The sequence below is a fragment of the Linepithema humile genome, chromosome 8 (genome assembly GCF_040581485.1).
Source record: "Linepithema humile isolate Giens D197 chromosome 8, Lhum_UNIL_v1.0, whole genome shotgun sequence".
Classification (NCBI taxonomy): Eukaryota; Metazoa; Arthropoda; class Insecta; order Hymenoptera; family Formicidae; genus Linepithema; species Linepithema humile.
Genome location: NC_090135.1, coordinates 4,690,426 through 4,705,814, shown reverse-complemented (window position 1 = coordinate 4,705,814; position 15,389 = coordinate 4,690,426). Strand labels below are relative to the sequence as shown.

Genomic DNA, 15,389 nt, shown 5'->3' with positions numbered 1-15,389 from the left:
GCTTTCTTTCCCGCGGCGCCGTGTGCGTGATGGTGCACGCGGCGTCCAGTGGCCCTCGTTTCCGCCCCTTAGTTGGCGGCGGCGGCGGCGAGGCCAAGAAGACAGCTTTGCGCTGTTGCTGCCTGTCCGAGCGCTGAATGGTGGTCCCCACCCTGGGGACCACGCGTGCCGGTGGTGACGGCGTTGTTGGCGTCGGCTTCGGTGTCGGCCTCGATGCTGGCTCGTCGGCCAGGAGGATCTCAAGTTCGTCCAAAACGTTCCAAGTGCTGGTCATCTTGAGCGAGTTCTAGGCTGAGGCTCTCGGAATCGGCCCTTATATCCTCCTAATCCCCGGCGAGGCGGCCTTGTTAGCCTAATTGGTAAAGGCATCCTCCCCATTTCTTGGCTTCAGATCCTGCACATGTATGTGCCTAAGCCATCGTCCCCTTTTATATTTCAAATCGTAGATAACGGCAGTGTAGCCAGATTTGGCCCGGTTTTTCGCGCATGCGCGACGCGGCGAACGCAGTAAAGTGTTTCAGTCTAAAAAGGTATACCATATAGTACCCGTTCATTTTTTAAATTATTATTTTCTGAAAAATCAATAAAAAAATAAAGTATATTTACATATATTTATATGTATATGTATATGTATATAAAAATATAAATATAAGTAAATATACTTTATTTTTTTATTGATTTTTCAGAAAATAATAATTTTTTAAAATAAACGGGTACCATATGGTATACTCTTTTACTAGACCGAAACACTTCACTGCGTTCGCCGCGTCGCGCATGCGCGAAAAACCAGGCCAAATCTGGCTACACTGGATAACGGGGGTGACGATTCGGCCTATCAGGTACGGGCCGACGTATTTTGGCGCAAGCTTCGCGTTTACGCCTGCGGCCTTGTTGGAGAGAGGGTGTGGCTCTGCGCCACACCGTCGCGCCGATTTCGGCCGCCAATCCCGATGCCGCATATTATAATATGGCTCTTGTCGCTGGAAAGCTCTAGCGAGGTTGACGGTGACGAGCTCCCGGGCCTCATCCAGGTGGCGCCGCCAGGCTGTCGTCGGAATTGGTACAGGCGGGTGCGTTCGGTCTTCGGGATGCGGTGGCGATAATTTGCGCCCGTAATTGGTGAACGCGGGCGTGAATCCGATCGCGTCGTGATATGCGCTGTTAAATGCGTACTGAAGCGCAAGGATATGGCGGTCCCATTGGCGGTGGTCGCGCCCGACGAATTGTCCAATTATCGTCTTAATAGTCTTATTGGTTCCCTCGACCGGATTACATTGCGGCGTATATATCGGCGTCGTGCGGTGCGTTATCCCAAAAGATTTTATAAGGCCGTTAAACTGGCGGGACACGAACTGTTTCTCGTTGTCCGATATTACAAGCTCGGGGCAGCCGTGCCGGTATATGATTCGCTCGGTTATCGCTTTACATATGGCCTCGCTGGTGGCCTTGCGCAGGGGTTGTAACTCAACCCATTTTGTAAACCGGTCTTGTAAAACAAAAAGCCATGAGTGGCTGCTCGTGGAGCAAGGTAGTGGCCCCACTAAGTCAATCGTGACTTGCTACCACAGCGCGGTGACGTTATGCGCGTGGACGCGTCCGGCAGGTTTGCCTTGGTACGGTTTATGGGCGAGACATTTTTCGCAATTCCGTACATACCGGGCAATGTCGCGAAACATCCCGGGCCAGTAATATCGCCTTGTGACACGGTGAATCGTTTTTGCCACGCCTAGATGTCCTGCGGTCGGTTCATTGTGGAATCGGTGCATGACCTCCTCCCATTCTGGACGAGAGAGACAGCGTTTCCACTGCTCGTGTTCGGTGTGATCACGAAATTCTAAATTGTGTCGGAGATGGCGGTAAAACTTCCCCTCTTGGACGGCGTAATCGGGGTAGCTTTTTGGTTCCTTTGAAACCGTGTGAGCTTTTTTGGACGCGGTATAGCTCGCCGGAATCCGGGTTCGCTTGGTTGGGGGTACGTCAAGAAAGAATGCACGTGAATGTTAATAATAAATAAGAAAATGTGTTTATTCAAATAATGAGTCTGATGACTGTGTGTACATGCAATGTATGATTGCGATAAATGTACTTGGTGAAATTTGTATAAATGCGATGGATGATTGTGATGCGAGAAGAATATTATATAAAGGTACGGCGAAATAAATATAAAAGCAACGGCGAGATAAGTATAAAAGCAACGGTGAGATAAGTATAAAGGCAACGGTGAAATATGATAAATTTTGACGTGAGGCGTTTTAGTGCGATCGGCGGAACGATCGGCGCAAGCGCCGTGCGATCGAATCGTAACAGTTGGCACACGACGGAGCGCCTGTCGGTGAGTGCGTTCGTAGAGTGTCGCGAGTCCGTTCGATAATAGATCGATACGGACTGCTCGGCGGCGCGGATTGGTCGACGCGGTTTTGCCTGCCGGAAGGATTACGATTTGAAGTCCCGGCGAAGAAACGCGATATTTGGATCAGAAAACCGATTACGCTCGGCGGGAGTACGAGAACGCTCGTACGAAGGCGGAATTAGAACGGCAATCCGGCTAGGTACACGAGAATGCCCGTTGCACGAAGATCGGTGCCTAGAGGAGCCGAGTACGCTCGGCGGGTATACGAGTACACTCGTATGCTGAGGCAAGAATACCGAGGACGCTCGGCGGTACACGAGAACGCTCGTGTGCTGGAAAAAAAACATAGAAGCCGAGTACGCTCGGCGGACTACGAGAACACTCGTAGAGTGATGTTCGCTGTCTAGCAGCGAACAGGATCTGGTGAGAAGACGTACAGCCGGACCTCTTTTATACCCGGCTGGCGGCCGACTGACTTTGGATCGGCAAGCATCGGCGGTTTCGGCGGCGGGCCCCCACTAACGGAATTTCGGAACGGTCGGATGTGGGGGTCCGTTCGGCGATTGACCGCCGTTGTTTTCGACAAAGTTTTATCGTCGTTCGATGCGCCCTTGGTGGGCTACGGACGATGGACGGTCCGTAGCCGTGCAGCTTGCGGGCTGCACCGTTACACTTTTTAACCTTTTTCAAGAGGCCGCGATACCAGGTGCAACTCGCTGTTTGGACGGCGCATGCTTCCGGTTCCCGGGAAAGCGCGTCGGCAATTTTGTTCAATGCTCCGTCGATACCGAATGTCGAAACTGTATTGTAGCTCGAAAAGCCAACGTCCAAGTCGGCCGGTGGGGGTCTCTAGGCTTTTTAGCCAACGGAGCGACTGGTAATTGGTGATTATCGTGAAGGAGTATCCTTCTAGATAATCCCGCATCAGGCGGATCCCCCAAACGACCGCGAGACATTCCAGCTCGGTCGAACTATAATTTTTTTCGGCCGGATTCAAAGTGCGGCTTGCGTATGCTATTACTCGTTCGCCCTCGGCAAAATCTTGTGTCAGGACTGCCCCGAGTCCGTATGCGCTTGCGTCTGTTTGCAATACGAACGGCAGCCGGAAGTCGGGGCAGGCGAGCACGGGTAATGAGCGCGTTCTTGAGCGCGCTGAAGGCGTCCTCTTCCTCCGGTTCCCATTGCCAGCGTGCGTTCTTCCGTGTTAGTTTTGTAAAGGTGCGGATATGGCAGAGAAATCTTTGACGAAACGGCAGTACCCGAGGCCATGCCGAGAAACTGGCGTGCTTTTCGAATTGTGGTAGAAGCCGGTCATCGGGATGCTTATTTTCGCCGGTCATCGGGGCGCTTATTTTCGCGGGATTCGTGTGGATACCTTCTCGCGAAATGAGGCCGAGGCCGAGGTACGTGAGCTCGGTCCGGCAGAAGTGACATTTTTCGGAGTTTAGGCGCAGTCTAGCTTCCCGAAGGCGTCGGAATACCTCGGCTAGATGCTGTAAGTGTTCGCTAAACGTAGCGTTTGCAACAATTACGTCATCGAGGTAGACAAATACGCTGGGCTCCAACGCGGGGTCCAACACAATATCGAGCAACCGCTGAAAGATCGCTGGGGCGGAATGCAGCCCGAATGGCATCATTCGGAACTGCATTAGCCCCTTCCCGGGTACGGTGAACGCGGTGATTGACCGGCTTGCGGGTGTTAATGACACTTGCCAGTACCCACTCTTGAGGTCAAGCGTCGTCAGGTATTTCGCGCCTCTCAGTTTGTCCAACGTGGCCGTAATGTGCGGGAGAGGGTACGCGTCGCACTCGGTTACGGCGTTGACTTTCGGAAGTCTATGCAGAAGCGGGGCTTGCCGTCTTTCTTTTTCACGATTACGACCGGCGAGCTCCATGCGCTTTGCGACGGTTCGATTACCCCCTCTCGCTCCATCTCGTTAACGGCCTCATTTATTATGCCTTGCATGGCCGGGTTGCGGGGGCGATACCGCTGCTTGATTGGCCGCGGGTCAGTTAGTCGGAGGTGATGTTCCACGCGATTGGTGGATCCGGTGACGTTTTGAAGAAGCGTGAGTTCCCGTTCCAAAAAAGCGTGTAGTTGCCGCGTTTCGAAGTCGGTGCGTGGCGTTAGTCCGTCGGATATGGTGCCGGTGCGGCCGGCTATTGGCGCGAGTGTCGGTAATGGTGGGGGCGGGAGAACGACCCCTAGGTAGGCCCACAAGTCTACCCCTATCAGCATGTCGCTCCCAAGCGCTGGAAGAATCTGGAAATCGTGGGAGAATTTCCTCCCTTCCAGGCCGATCTCCTGTTTGTAGCTCTTCGTGATAGGGGCAGATCCGCCGTCAGCTACCGTGACGTGCTCTCGTATCGTGCGGTGGCGATAACCCTTTTAAGAAATGTAACCGGCGAGCGCGTCATTAATAAATGACCGGTCGGAGCCCGAGTCGAGGAGGGCTAAGACGATCTTCCTGCAGCACGAGATCTCTAAGTGCGGTCACGGCCGGTATATGATATCTAGTTGGGCCGGTCGGTGGCCGCCGTTGCCCCGGCCCGTGTGGCGTTTTCCGCCGGCGGATGGCAGTCACGGGTGTAGACGCCATCTTTCCTGCATCGCGAGCAAAATTTGCGTGGCGGTCGCTTGCAGTCGAGCCGGGTGTGGCCCCGCTGTTTGCACCGCCAGCAACATTCTTCGCGACTATATTCGTCGGCGGCCACGTTCCGACCCTCCGGTACCCTTCAATTCCGCTGGCGGCGCTGCTCCGTCAGCTCTTCGTATTCGGCGGCCCGGTCCGACAGCTCGTAATAGTCGATTGTGTCATGCGGGCGAATGTAAAGGCGGTACTCTGGGTCCATATTTTCGATCAGCAAATCGATCGTTTCTACCTCAGAAAATCCCCCAGCGCGGCGCGCGAGCGTAAGCAATGCGGTCGAGAATTTTTTGAAAGTTTTGTCAGGCGGCGGTTAGTGGCTTCCCTTCGCAGGCGGGCCTGGTAACGTCGCGGCAGGAAGTGCTCGCGAAATTCAGCTAGAAAATCTCTCCATGTCTTCCACGCGTGGCGGCGGTTCCGGAACCATAATAAGGGTTCGCCTTTTAAAATTTCGGACAGCCCGAGGAGAAGGTGGGCGCCGGAGAAATGGTACCCCTTCCTTAGCTCTTCGAGTCTCTCAAGGAACGCGGCCGAGTCCCTGCCATCAAAGTGGCATCCCCACTTGCGGATCTGGTCCATGGTCTTTGCCGGGTCAAACGGGCTGGCTATGGGGATCGGGGGGTTGGAGGCCAAGTAAAAGCTCGCCCGGTCGTCGTTGTCGTAAAGATTGGCGGAAATCCGTAGTGACGGAACGTTTAATGCTTCGCGGGCGAGCGGGGGGCCCTCGGTGTCGGATGCCTTGTGTCTCGGAAGTGATATCCCCCGAGTTTGCGCGGACGTATTTGCGTAACCGGCGTCGGAGGTCGTCCAAAGTGCCTTCACAATCGATGTCGCGGCTTTGTAAGAGTCGCGATACTTTGGAGCGTGCTAATTGTTGTATCCACGCGGTCTTCGCGAGCGGATTATTTTGATATGCCTCTTTATCTGGTCTCTGTTCGGGCGCCATGAAACGGTACGTTTGTCTGCGCGGAATAGTTCGCCGGAATCAGGAGTTCGGTCGGTTGGGGGCACGTTAAAAGAATGCGCTGTTTAGTGTAATAAGATATAACGAGGTATATTATGTAAGTTGAAGTTAGATATGTACAGCCGTGTGGATACGGAGAGTATAAATGTGGTGTCTGAATGTGTTACAAAATTATATTACGGCGGCGTAAGGCGGCGTGTAAAGGCCCGAGCACAGACTTTTACATAACGCATAAGGCATAATGCATAGAGCATAACGTAACGTTCTTCAACGCACAAGCTTGTGCATAAGGCTTTACATTCTAACCTTAAAATTATTTGAACACCGAAATCACATGGTGAGTAAGGCTGCCGGCACACAGGACGCGTTGATGCGTTACGCGTGACGGAAGACGATGCGATAGCCAATGAAACTCTTGCTTGCCCGGAAATAATAAATACATAACTTCCGTCTCGCGTAAAATGTTGAACTCAATCCAACTTTTGTCGCGTGGTACAGAAACGGAAGTTGGAAGACACGTAATTCTAGTAAATTTTCAGAACTTGCGCGAGACATTACCGTGTCTCTTGAAGTATATAATTTTATTATTTTGTTTTTATTATTATTTTCCAAAAAAGACATTTGTGCAGTGTACTGTGATCAAATAAGAAAAGATTTATTATAGATTGCTATATAAAATAGATGTAAACGAAATAGTAAGAAAAATAAAATAGTATTTTTAGGTTATTTTATACTCAAAACATAAACATGTTGTTAATAATTATTGTAGATTCATGTAACAAATAAAACCTGTGTGACAATTTATTTATTATGTACATATAATACTAAACATAATTATTAAAATATTCTAATATGTATTAATAATATTAATATTTTTTCCAATACAATTTTTATTTTTATTATATTATTTAATTTAATTTATGTTTGTAGTGGTGCAATGATTGTAATACCAAAGTGTACAGTGGAGAAGAACATGAATGTTATATAGATAATAACAATAAAGATGATTACATAGAAAGGTTAATCGCAGAAGTCTATGTAAGAGAGAGTTTGTGGAACTCTACATTGCTTTACAAGCTTAGAGGTCCAGCAAATATGAAAACATTATGGTCTGAAGTTGATGCTTGTTTAGGTAAAATTATTATCTATAATTATTATGTGTATCTATCGAAAGTCTACATATCGAAAAATTATTTTTTAATAAATCTAATTTTATAACAAACTGTATGTAGAGACACCTACTGGAAGCAGCCAAATGAAATGGAAAAGTTTAAGAGATCGTTTTGTTAAAGAACATTATTTACAATCAGCTTATATACCAAGTGGCAGTGGAGCTGTGAAAAGAAAAAGCAGTTGGCCATTATATGATACTTTACGTTTTCTGATTCCTACAGTAAATTATAGAAGGTACATATAATTTTTTAATTTATGAGAATGTAATATACACACACACATATATAATAAATATAGGAATATATAATAGATATAGAATTGTTATCTTTTGTATGTGTATGTATATAATTGATATTTTCATACAATTTTTATATTAAAATAATATAAGTCAGTCTCTCTCTTTTTTTCTCTCTCTCTCTCTCTCTCTCTCTCTCTCTCTCTCTCTCTCAATTAATTTAAAAATTTATTTCAGAACTAAAAGTAATCTTGAAAACATACACCCAGATATACAATTATCACTTCCAAATAAATCTGGTTTTACTACTAATTCTGGTCTTACTAACACAAGAGAAAAAATAAATGTCGCACAACAAACACAATCAAAAACACAGCAAATTAGTTTATTAAAGCCACAATCAACTCAGTCGCAGCAAAATTGTTGTAATTAACATTCACTTATCATTTCTTTACTTTTTTTATTTTATATTTTGCTTTTTCTATATTTTCTTATTCATATTTTTTTTGCAGCTTTTTCTTCTACTACATCAGATTCTGCCTCAAATTCTGATCTGGGCTTGACAATACCAAAAGGTATGTAGACATCTTTAATTATATGTTCGTTTTTCTTATGTGTTTTAAAATACTTTTCTATATAATATGGTATATGTATGTGTTATAGTTAATGAGGAGTTTACACACGTAGCATCAAAACGATCACATCCTTTGCCTCTTCCTCTAAAATGTAAAAGTTAGTATATAAAAAGTAAAGTTTGTCTATTATATTATATTAAACAAGAAATTTTAAATTGATTTTTTGTCTTTAGAGAAATCAAAAACCACCGAAAATATGGATACTCGTTTGGAAGAAGTTATTTTAAAAGAATTACAACAAACGAATGAACACGTGAAGCTCGATAAAATAGAAAGTTTCGTAAAATATATTGAAGCGTGTCTTCGAAGTATGACTGCGGATATTTCAAAACGCGTAATGAAAAAAATTGCAACATTACTTTTTGAAGAAGACATATAACAAGTTTGATTTTTTTAATGACAAATTTATGAGACAAGATATTTAATATATTACTTTTGCTTTTGTTAAAAAAATTTTTAATCTTATAATTTTTAATTTTATTTTTGTAAAATATCTTGAAACGTCTTTGAAATATGATATCAAAACATAATTCATAATTAAAACATAAGAAAATTTTAGTATTATTTCTTAAAAATACATAAAAACGTTTAATTTTAAGTTTATAAAAAAAATTTTTAATATTTTAATTTCGATAAGAAAGTTTTTAATACAAAATTTTAGTAATGTTATTTTGGGAAAAATAAATATAAACATAATTTTATAATTATATGTTTAATTTTAATAAACTTTTATAGATTTACAATAGGTTTATAATATTAATATTGTGATGTGTTTAATTATATTATACTATGTAGTAAAATAATTTAAGTGCAATAAAATGTTTTGTAATAAAATGTTATATCTCTGCATATCTTATCTATCATATATATAAAATATTTACATATATCTTATGTTATGCATTCTTCTTGCCAAGAAACTTGGCCTTCATTTGTGAAATAATCCGCAAAGGTATTTCTAATTTGTCCAGCATACCTCGTATAATTGTTGCTACCACAATTTGTAACGTTTTGTAAATTACATATATTTACATTTCTTCTCCATTCTCCTTCAATTATTTGTCCGTTTATAGATATCCTATCAGCGTAATTTTCACCACAATACTGTGACGTATTCATCAAGAAATTGTGCAAACAAACAGTAGCTTTAATTATGGTATCAACTGTTTCAAGACTGGTATTTATAGCTTTATAATAAATACGCCATCGACTTGCTAGTATACCAAATGCATTTTCAACAACATGTCGAGCTCTGCTTAATCTATAGTTAAATATTTTTTGTAACTTGGTTAAATTTTTTGATGGATACGGTCGCATAGTAAATTGAGTTAATTGAAAGGCTTCATCAGCTACGATTACATATGGAACTGTGTGCTTTACACTAATGGCAGATGAATCAGGTAAATCTAATGTGTTGTTATAAAATCGCTGCCCCATTGCAGAATGTTTGAAAATTCCTCCATCGCTATGTCTACCTTGTGCACCGATGTCAACAATTAAAAATTTGTAGGTAGCAGATACAAGTGCCATTAAAACAATACTATGAAAGTTCTTATAATTATAGTACTGATTTCGATGGGCACTAAAATAACAATTTAATCTAAAGAGTTTGTTACAAATATTGTATAATTATTAAATTTAAAAAACTTACTATTATTGCAACATGCTTTCCATCTAAAGCACCAATACAATTTGGAAAATCCCATATTTCTTGAAATTCTTGGGCTATTTCTCGCCATCCATTCTGTGTCGGATTAAATAATACTTCTTTGTAGAGATCCCACACAGCACAATGCTCCGATAAAGCACTCAGGGAGTTTATTTTGCTGAGCTCCGGGGGAGCTTACAAAATTCGACAAAATAAGCTTCCCGGAAGTTTATATCCTTAAGCTTCCTGGGAGTAAGCACCTAGGGAGCTTATTTTGCTGAGCTCCGGAAGAGCTTATAAAATTCGATAAAATAAACTCTTAGGCAGCTTATTTTGTTGAGCTGGAATACCTGTAAGATTTTTATAGAATAAAAATTTTGTTTCAATTTGACTATTTAACTTTATTCAGCATTTTTTGACATATTGAATTGTATAATATGCAACCCAATGTGTTAAATATTGCGCCGCTGGAATTAATTGTATGCGTTGCGCATACGCGAAAGAAGACGTCCTGTCTAGTAACACTGCTCGCCGCCGCCATTTCGCAATCCCACGAGCCGTAAGGACGTGTTATGGCTGGTTTATGCTTCGGTCTTAATCTTAATCTTAGTCTTAGTCTTAACTTAATCTTAAGGACTCGTTTATGCTTCCCTGGAAATTCGGACTACGCATGTGCAAATGTAACAAAACCTAACCTAACCTAACCACAAATTGTAATAGATCCCGGTGCTGCAAATTATAGTGAATGTTAAAATGAATCGCCAGCGGCAAAAAACTTTAATGTTTGGAATGGCACTTTTGTTATCAAGTGCCTATGCAGCATGTGTATTATTAAGAAATTAAAAAAAAAATAAAAGAAAACCACGGAGATACGCTGTTCGGCCACTGAATCGAAAAAGACACGAAACTGGTCATTTCTTTTCTTTAATGAAAGATATGCTGAATATTGAATACGATCAGGAACAATTTTTTAAATATACACAGATCGAAAACCATTATTTTGCGCGGTTTCGTGCTGCGTCGGACGTCAGACTTACCTCATTGGCCCGGCCTTAGGACATTAGGGACTAAAGTTAAAAGATGGGATCTTTCCAAGATTAAGATTAAGACTAAGATTAAGACTAGGGAAGTATAAACGCCCTTATGGCATTCTACGTTATCAACTCTTAAGATTAAGATTAAGACCGAAGCATAAACCGGCCATTAGATATTCGATAATTCATCATAAATTATTTCTAAATTATATATTTACCTGTGTGTGAAATCTGCGTGAGGCAAGACGTGCAAGAGGTACAAGGATTTTGGCAGGGATTTTCAAAAGGTGAGTACTATAACTATAATATTTTCATCATTTGTTAGTTTTTTAGGTTAGTTTTAGGTTAGTTTTTTAAGGTTAGAAAGCTTTATATATTGCAAAAAAATGAAAGATATCGGTGCAAGGTCTTTTTATGCAATAATTGATGTATTGAAATATATTTTTTTCAAAGCAACATTGTAGCATTAAAGCAGTGCTCGGAATTAGTCTGAACATTTCAGCCGATTTCCGTGGTATACGCCTCCTTTCCTCTCCTTACCGCGCGCGCCGCAGCCGCTTGGGCCAGCGCCGCCGAGCGTTAGGAGCGACACTATCTGATTATGAGTGGGTTCTTCTCCCTATTTATTAAAATTTAAAAAAATGTATTAAAATTTATTAAAAATAAATTTTTTATTTTTAAATTTATTAAGTGGAAATATTTCAATAGATTTCCACGTCACCCATGAGATACTAATGCTGAAGCGTTTTTTTTTAAGTGGTTTCCCCCGTAGACCTATTCCACTAAAGATAAAAATAAATTCTTAATTTAAAAAAAAAATATATAAAAGAGATTTTCTTAATTAGATTTTCTTGGCCTTTTATAAGAATGAACAATTAATGCAATAATGTAGATAGAAACCACTTTTTGAAAAACGTGTCAGTATTAGTACCTCATGGGTGACGTAGAAATCTATTGAAATATTTCCACTTAATAAATTTAAAAATAAAAATTTATTTTTAATAAATTTTAATAAATTTTTTTAAATTTTAATAAATAGGGAGAAGAACCTACTCACAGAACCTAATCAGATAGTGCCGCTCCTAACGCTCGGCGGCGCTGGCCCTAGCGGCTGCGGCGCGCGCGGTAAGGAGAGGAAAGGAGGCGTATACCACGGAAATCGGCTGAAATGTTCAGACTAATTCCGAGCACTGCATTAAAGCAATGGACGAACGTAAACCTGTTTTACAATTGTCTGAGAGACAGCAACGTAGACGACTTGCAGCCGTAGTTGTACATGTTAATAATGCTGCTTCGGTATCTGAGGTTGACGTTACAAATAATGACATAAATGTTGAAAGCCGTAGTGTCGAAAACGAATTAATCGCGGAATCTGAGAATGAGGCCGGCGTCACATAGAACCCGTAATCCGTAATCCGCACCGGAAGTCCGCAAAAGTTACTAGGGATTGCGTCCGTAACGTTACGTGTGTTTTTTCTCCTTGTGTCCCATGGAGCCGTAAATACACACGTAACGGTATTACTATTTTTTATTTAACAGATTATAATTGTTTATTTGTATTTTATTCATAAGAAAACTACAGAATATATTATAATTTTAACAAAAATTTTAATTAAATTGTCAAATTTAGTTAAATAAATAAAATTAAAAAAAGGATTACTAGTAATAACTAGTAACTTTTAGTAACTTTTACGGAAATTTCATGGAATTACGGCTCCATGGGACACAAGGAGATAAAACACACGTAACGTTACGGACGCAATCCCTAGTAACTTTTGCGGACTTCCGGTGCGGATTACGGATTACGGGTTCTATGTGACGCCGGCCTGAGAGTATTGGAGAAACATGTACAAGTTGTTCTTCACAAGAAAGAATGGATGAGATAGAAGATAATATAGATATAGACGACAATATTAATATGGATGTAGATGAAGAAGATGTTATTGGTAACGAAATACATTTGCCTTCCAAGGGATGAGAATGGCAAAAATTCTCATTGGTATATAATTTATCTATACATGTGTTATGCATATATATTCTCATTATTGTGTATATATTTCATTAAAGAATGATATATTATAATTTTACAGAGACGGTTCTAAAAGAATATCCCAATACGACGAAGAATGAGATACAAAAAAAAATTATGGTATGGTTTCACCATGCTGGTGATAGATGGAAAAGAAAACATATCATCCATGTGGGATCCACGGCTGTTACGTCTCAAGAAATATAATTTTACAGAGACAGTTCTAAAAGAATATCCCAATACGACGAAGAATGAGATACAAAAAAAAATTATGGTATGGTTTCACCATGCTGGTGATAGATGGAAAAGAAAACATCATCCATGTGGGATCCACGGCTGTTACGTCTCAAGAAATATAATTTTACAGAGACGGTTCTAAAAGAATATCCCAATACGACGAAGAATGAGATACAAAAAAAAATTATGGTATGGTTTCACCATGCTGGTGATAGATGGAAAAGAAAACATATCATCCATGTGGGATCCACGGCTGTTACGTCTCAAGAAAAGAACTGAATCCACATAATGTGCAATTTATTAACTCTCTCTCTCTCTCTCTCTCTCTCTCTCTCTCTCTCTCTCTCTCTCTCTCTCTCTCTCTCTCTCTCTCTCTCTCTCTCTCTCTCTCTCTCTCTCTCTCTCTCTCTCTCTCTCTCTCTCTCTCTCTCTCTCTCTCTCTCTCTCTCTCTCTCTCTCTCTCTCTCTCTCTCTCTCTCTCTCTCTCTCTCTCTCTCTCTCTCTCTCTCTCTCTCTCTCTCTCTCTCTCTCTCTCTCTCTCTCTCTCTCTCTCTCTCTCTCTCTCTCTCTCTCTCTCTCTCTCTCTCTCTCTCTCTCTCTCTCTCTCTCTCTCTCTCTCTCTCTCTCTCTCTCTCTCTCTCTCTCTCTCTCTCTCTCTCTCTCTCTCTCTCTCTCTCTCTCTCTCTCTCTCTCTCTCTCTCTCTCTCTCTCTCTCTCTCTCTCTCTCTCTCTCTCTCTCTCTCTCTCTCTCTCTCTCTCTCTCTCTCTCTCTCTCTCTCTCTCTCTCTCTCTCTCTCTCTCTCTCTCTCTCTCTCTCTCTCTCTCTCTCTCTCTCTCTCTCTCTCTCTCTCTCTCTCTCTCTCTCTCTCTCTCTCTCTCTCTCTCTCTCTCTCTCTCTCTCTCTCTCTCTCTCTCTCTCTCTCTCTCTCTCTCTCTCTCTCTCTCTCTCTCTCTCTCTCTCTCTCTCTCTCTCTCTCTCTCTCTCTCTCTCTCTCTCTCTCTCTCTCTCTCTCTCTCTCTCTCTCTCTCTCTCTCTCTCTCTCTCTCTCTCTCTCTCTCTCTCTCTCTCTCTCTCTCTCTCTCTCTCTCTCTCTCTCTCTCTCTCTCTCTCTCTCTCTCTCTCTCTCTCTCTCTCTCTCTCTCTCTCTCTCTCTCTCTCTTTCATAAAACAAGCAATATATATATGTATTGATTTATTTTTTTTATTATTATAATTTATTATCATTAAAATGCGATGTTTCAAAATGTTGTTCAAAATGTTCCTTATATTTTATGTTATAAATTTTTGTAATAAAAATAAATTTATATTGTAATAAAAATTTATTGGAAATTTATTCATTATTCTTATAATATTTATAATTCTTAATAATAATAATTGTTATTATTATTTATAATTATTATTTGGAAGTTGCCCGGGAACTACTTTAAAGCTCGCTGGAAGCTCTTAAAACATAATTTTTGAGCTTCCTTTGAGCTTAAATAAAGCTTCCAGTGAGCTCTTAAAAGCGGACATAGGAGCTCCCAGAAAGCTCCATGCAAGTTTTTTTGAAGGTTAATTTAAGCTTACAAAAAATTTTATGAGCTCCCCGGGAGTTTCCCGGGAGTTCCTTGTGCTGTGTGGGATTATTCCATATAGCCTCACAAGTCTCTTTTATTATTTGTGATGTACTTCTACCAGTTCGATAGCTTAATGCAATTGTATGAAGCCCATCTCCACTTGCTAAATAACTGAAACATATATCATATTTTTTATTTAATGTTTATTTTGTAAATGTTTCAATGATATTTATTGTCTAATTAAAAAATATCTAAATTGAATGTGTATACATACCGTATTGTCATTGCTAATCTAGTTGCTGCTGGAATTGGAATTCTCCAGTTTGTTTCCATTTTTGTTATGCTTGGTCCTACTTTTGCTAGTAAAGTGTCAAACATGGTTGATGTCATTCTCATATAACTAAAAAATGTCTCATCTCCTTGTAGTCTCATTTCATATATCAAATTATTCCAATCTCCTTGCTGCTGTTTTAATCTGAGAATAGGATGTACCCAATACTTCCTTTGAGATATATTTAAATTTCTCTTTTCTCTCTTTTTTTTCTTTTTTATATATAATAAGAAAAGCAATAATTTTCTGCGTTTTAATTTATCCATTTCAGCTATATAATTGAGTAGTAAATTATTATTACCTCTAATTGTAACGTACAAAAAATCAAGATAAAATATTAATTAATATGCTTATATAATACTTGCTTCACTTTAAAAGATATTTTTTTTAAGATTAACAAATATTTAATTTTAGGTTAGAACGTTAGGTTAAAACGGACGAGCTTGTATAGTTTGCGCATGTTACTAGATCTTAACGCGTTCTGTGTCACTAGAAAAATTAACGCGTTGCAAGAAGCGACGCGTAACGCATCAACGCGTCCTGTGTGCCGG

General features: G+C 41.0%; 1 protein-coding gene, 1 long non-coding RNA gene and 1 pseudogene across 3 annotated transcripts; 2 read left to right on the top strand and 1 right to left on the bottom strand.

Annotated features, from left to right (window-relative positions):
• Positions 1–821: 821 nt before the first annotated feature.
• On the top strand, positions 822–8,854 carry LOC137001624 (uncharacterized). Of its 2 annotated transcripts, XM_067360736.1 has the most exons (7): positions 822–6,657; positions 6,893–7,094; positions 7,195–7,369; positions 7,608–7,795; positions 7,883–7,945; positions 8,034–8,102; positions 8,179–8,854. In XM_067360736.1, exons 2-7 carry the CDS (start codon positions 7,058–7,060, stop codon positions 8,382–8,384), a joined length of 738 nt encoding a protein of 245 aa, XP_067216837.1. In that variant the 5' UTR covers positions 822–6,657; positions 6,893–7,057; the 3' UTR covers positions 8,385–8,854. The 2 variants fall into 2 exon arrangements, with proteins under 2 accessions (XP_067216837.1, XP_067216836.1); XM_067360735.1 differs by having other exon boundaries at positions 822–7,094.
• A 5-nt stretch (positions 8,855–8,859) lies between these two features.
• LOC137001626 (uncharacterized) lies at positions 8,860–15,218 on the bottom strand (annotated as a pseudogene).
• LOC105672762 (uncharacterized) lies at positions 12,484–13,300 on the top strand. The gene is made up of 2 exons (XR_001100871.2): positions 12,484–12,683; positions 12,775–13,300. It is a non-coding gene; the product is annotated as an uncharacterized lncRNA (long non-coding RNA).
• Positions 15,219–15,389: the final 171 nt, after the last annotated feature.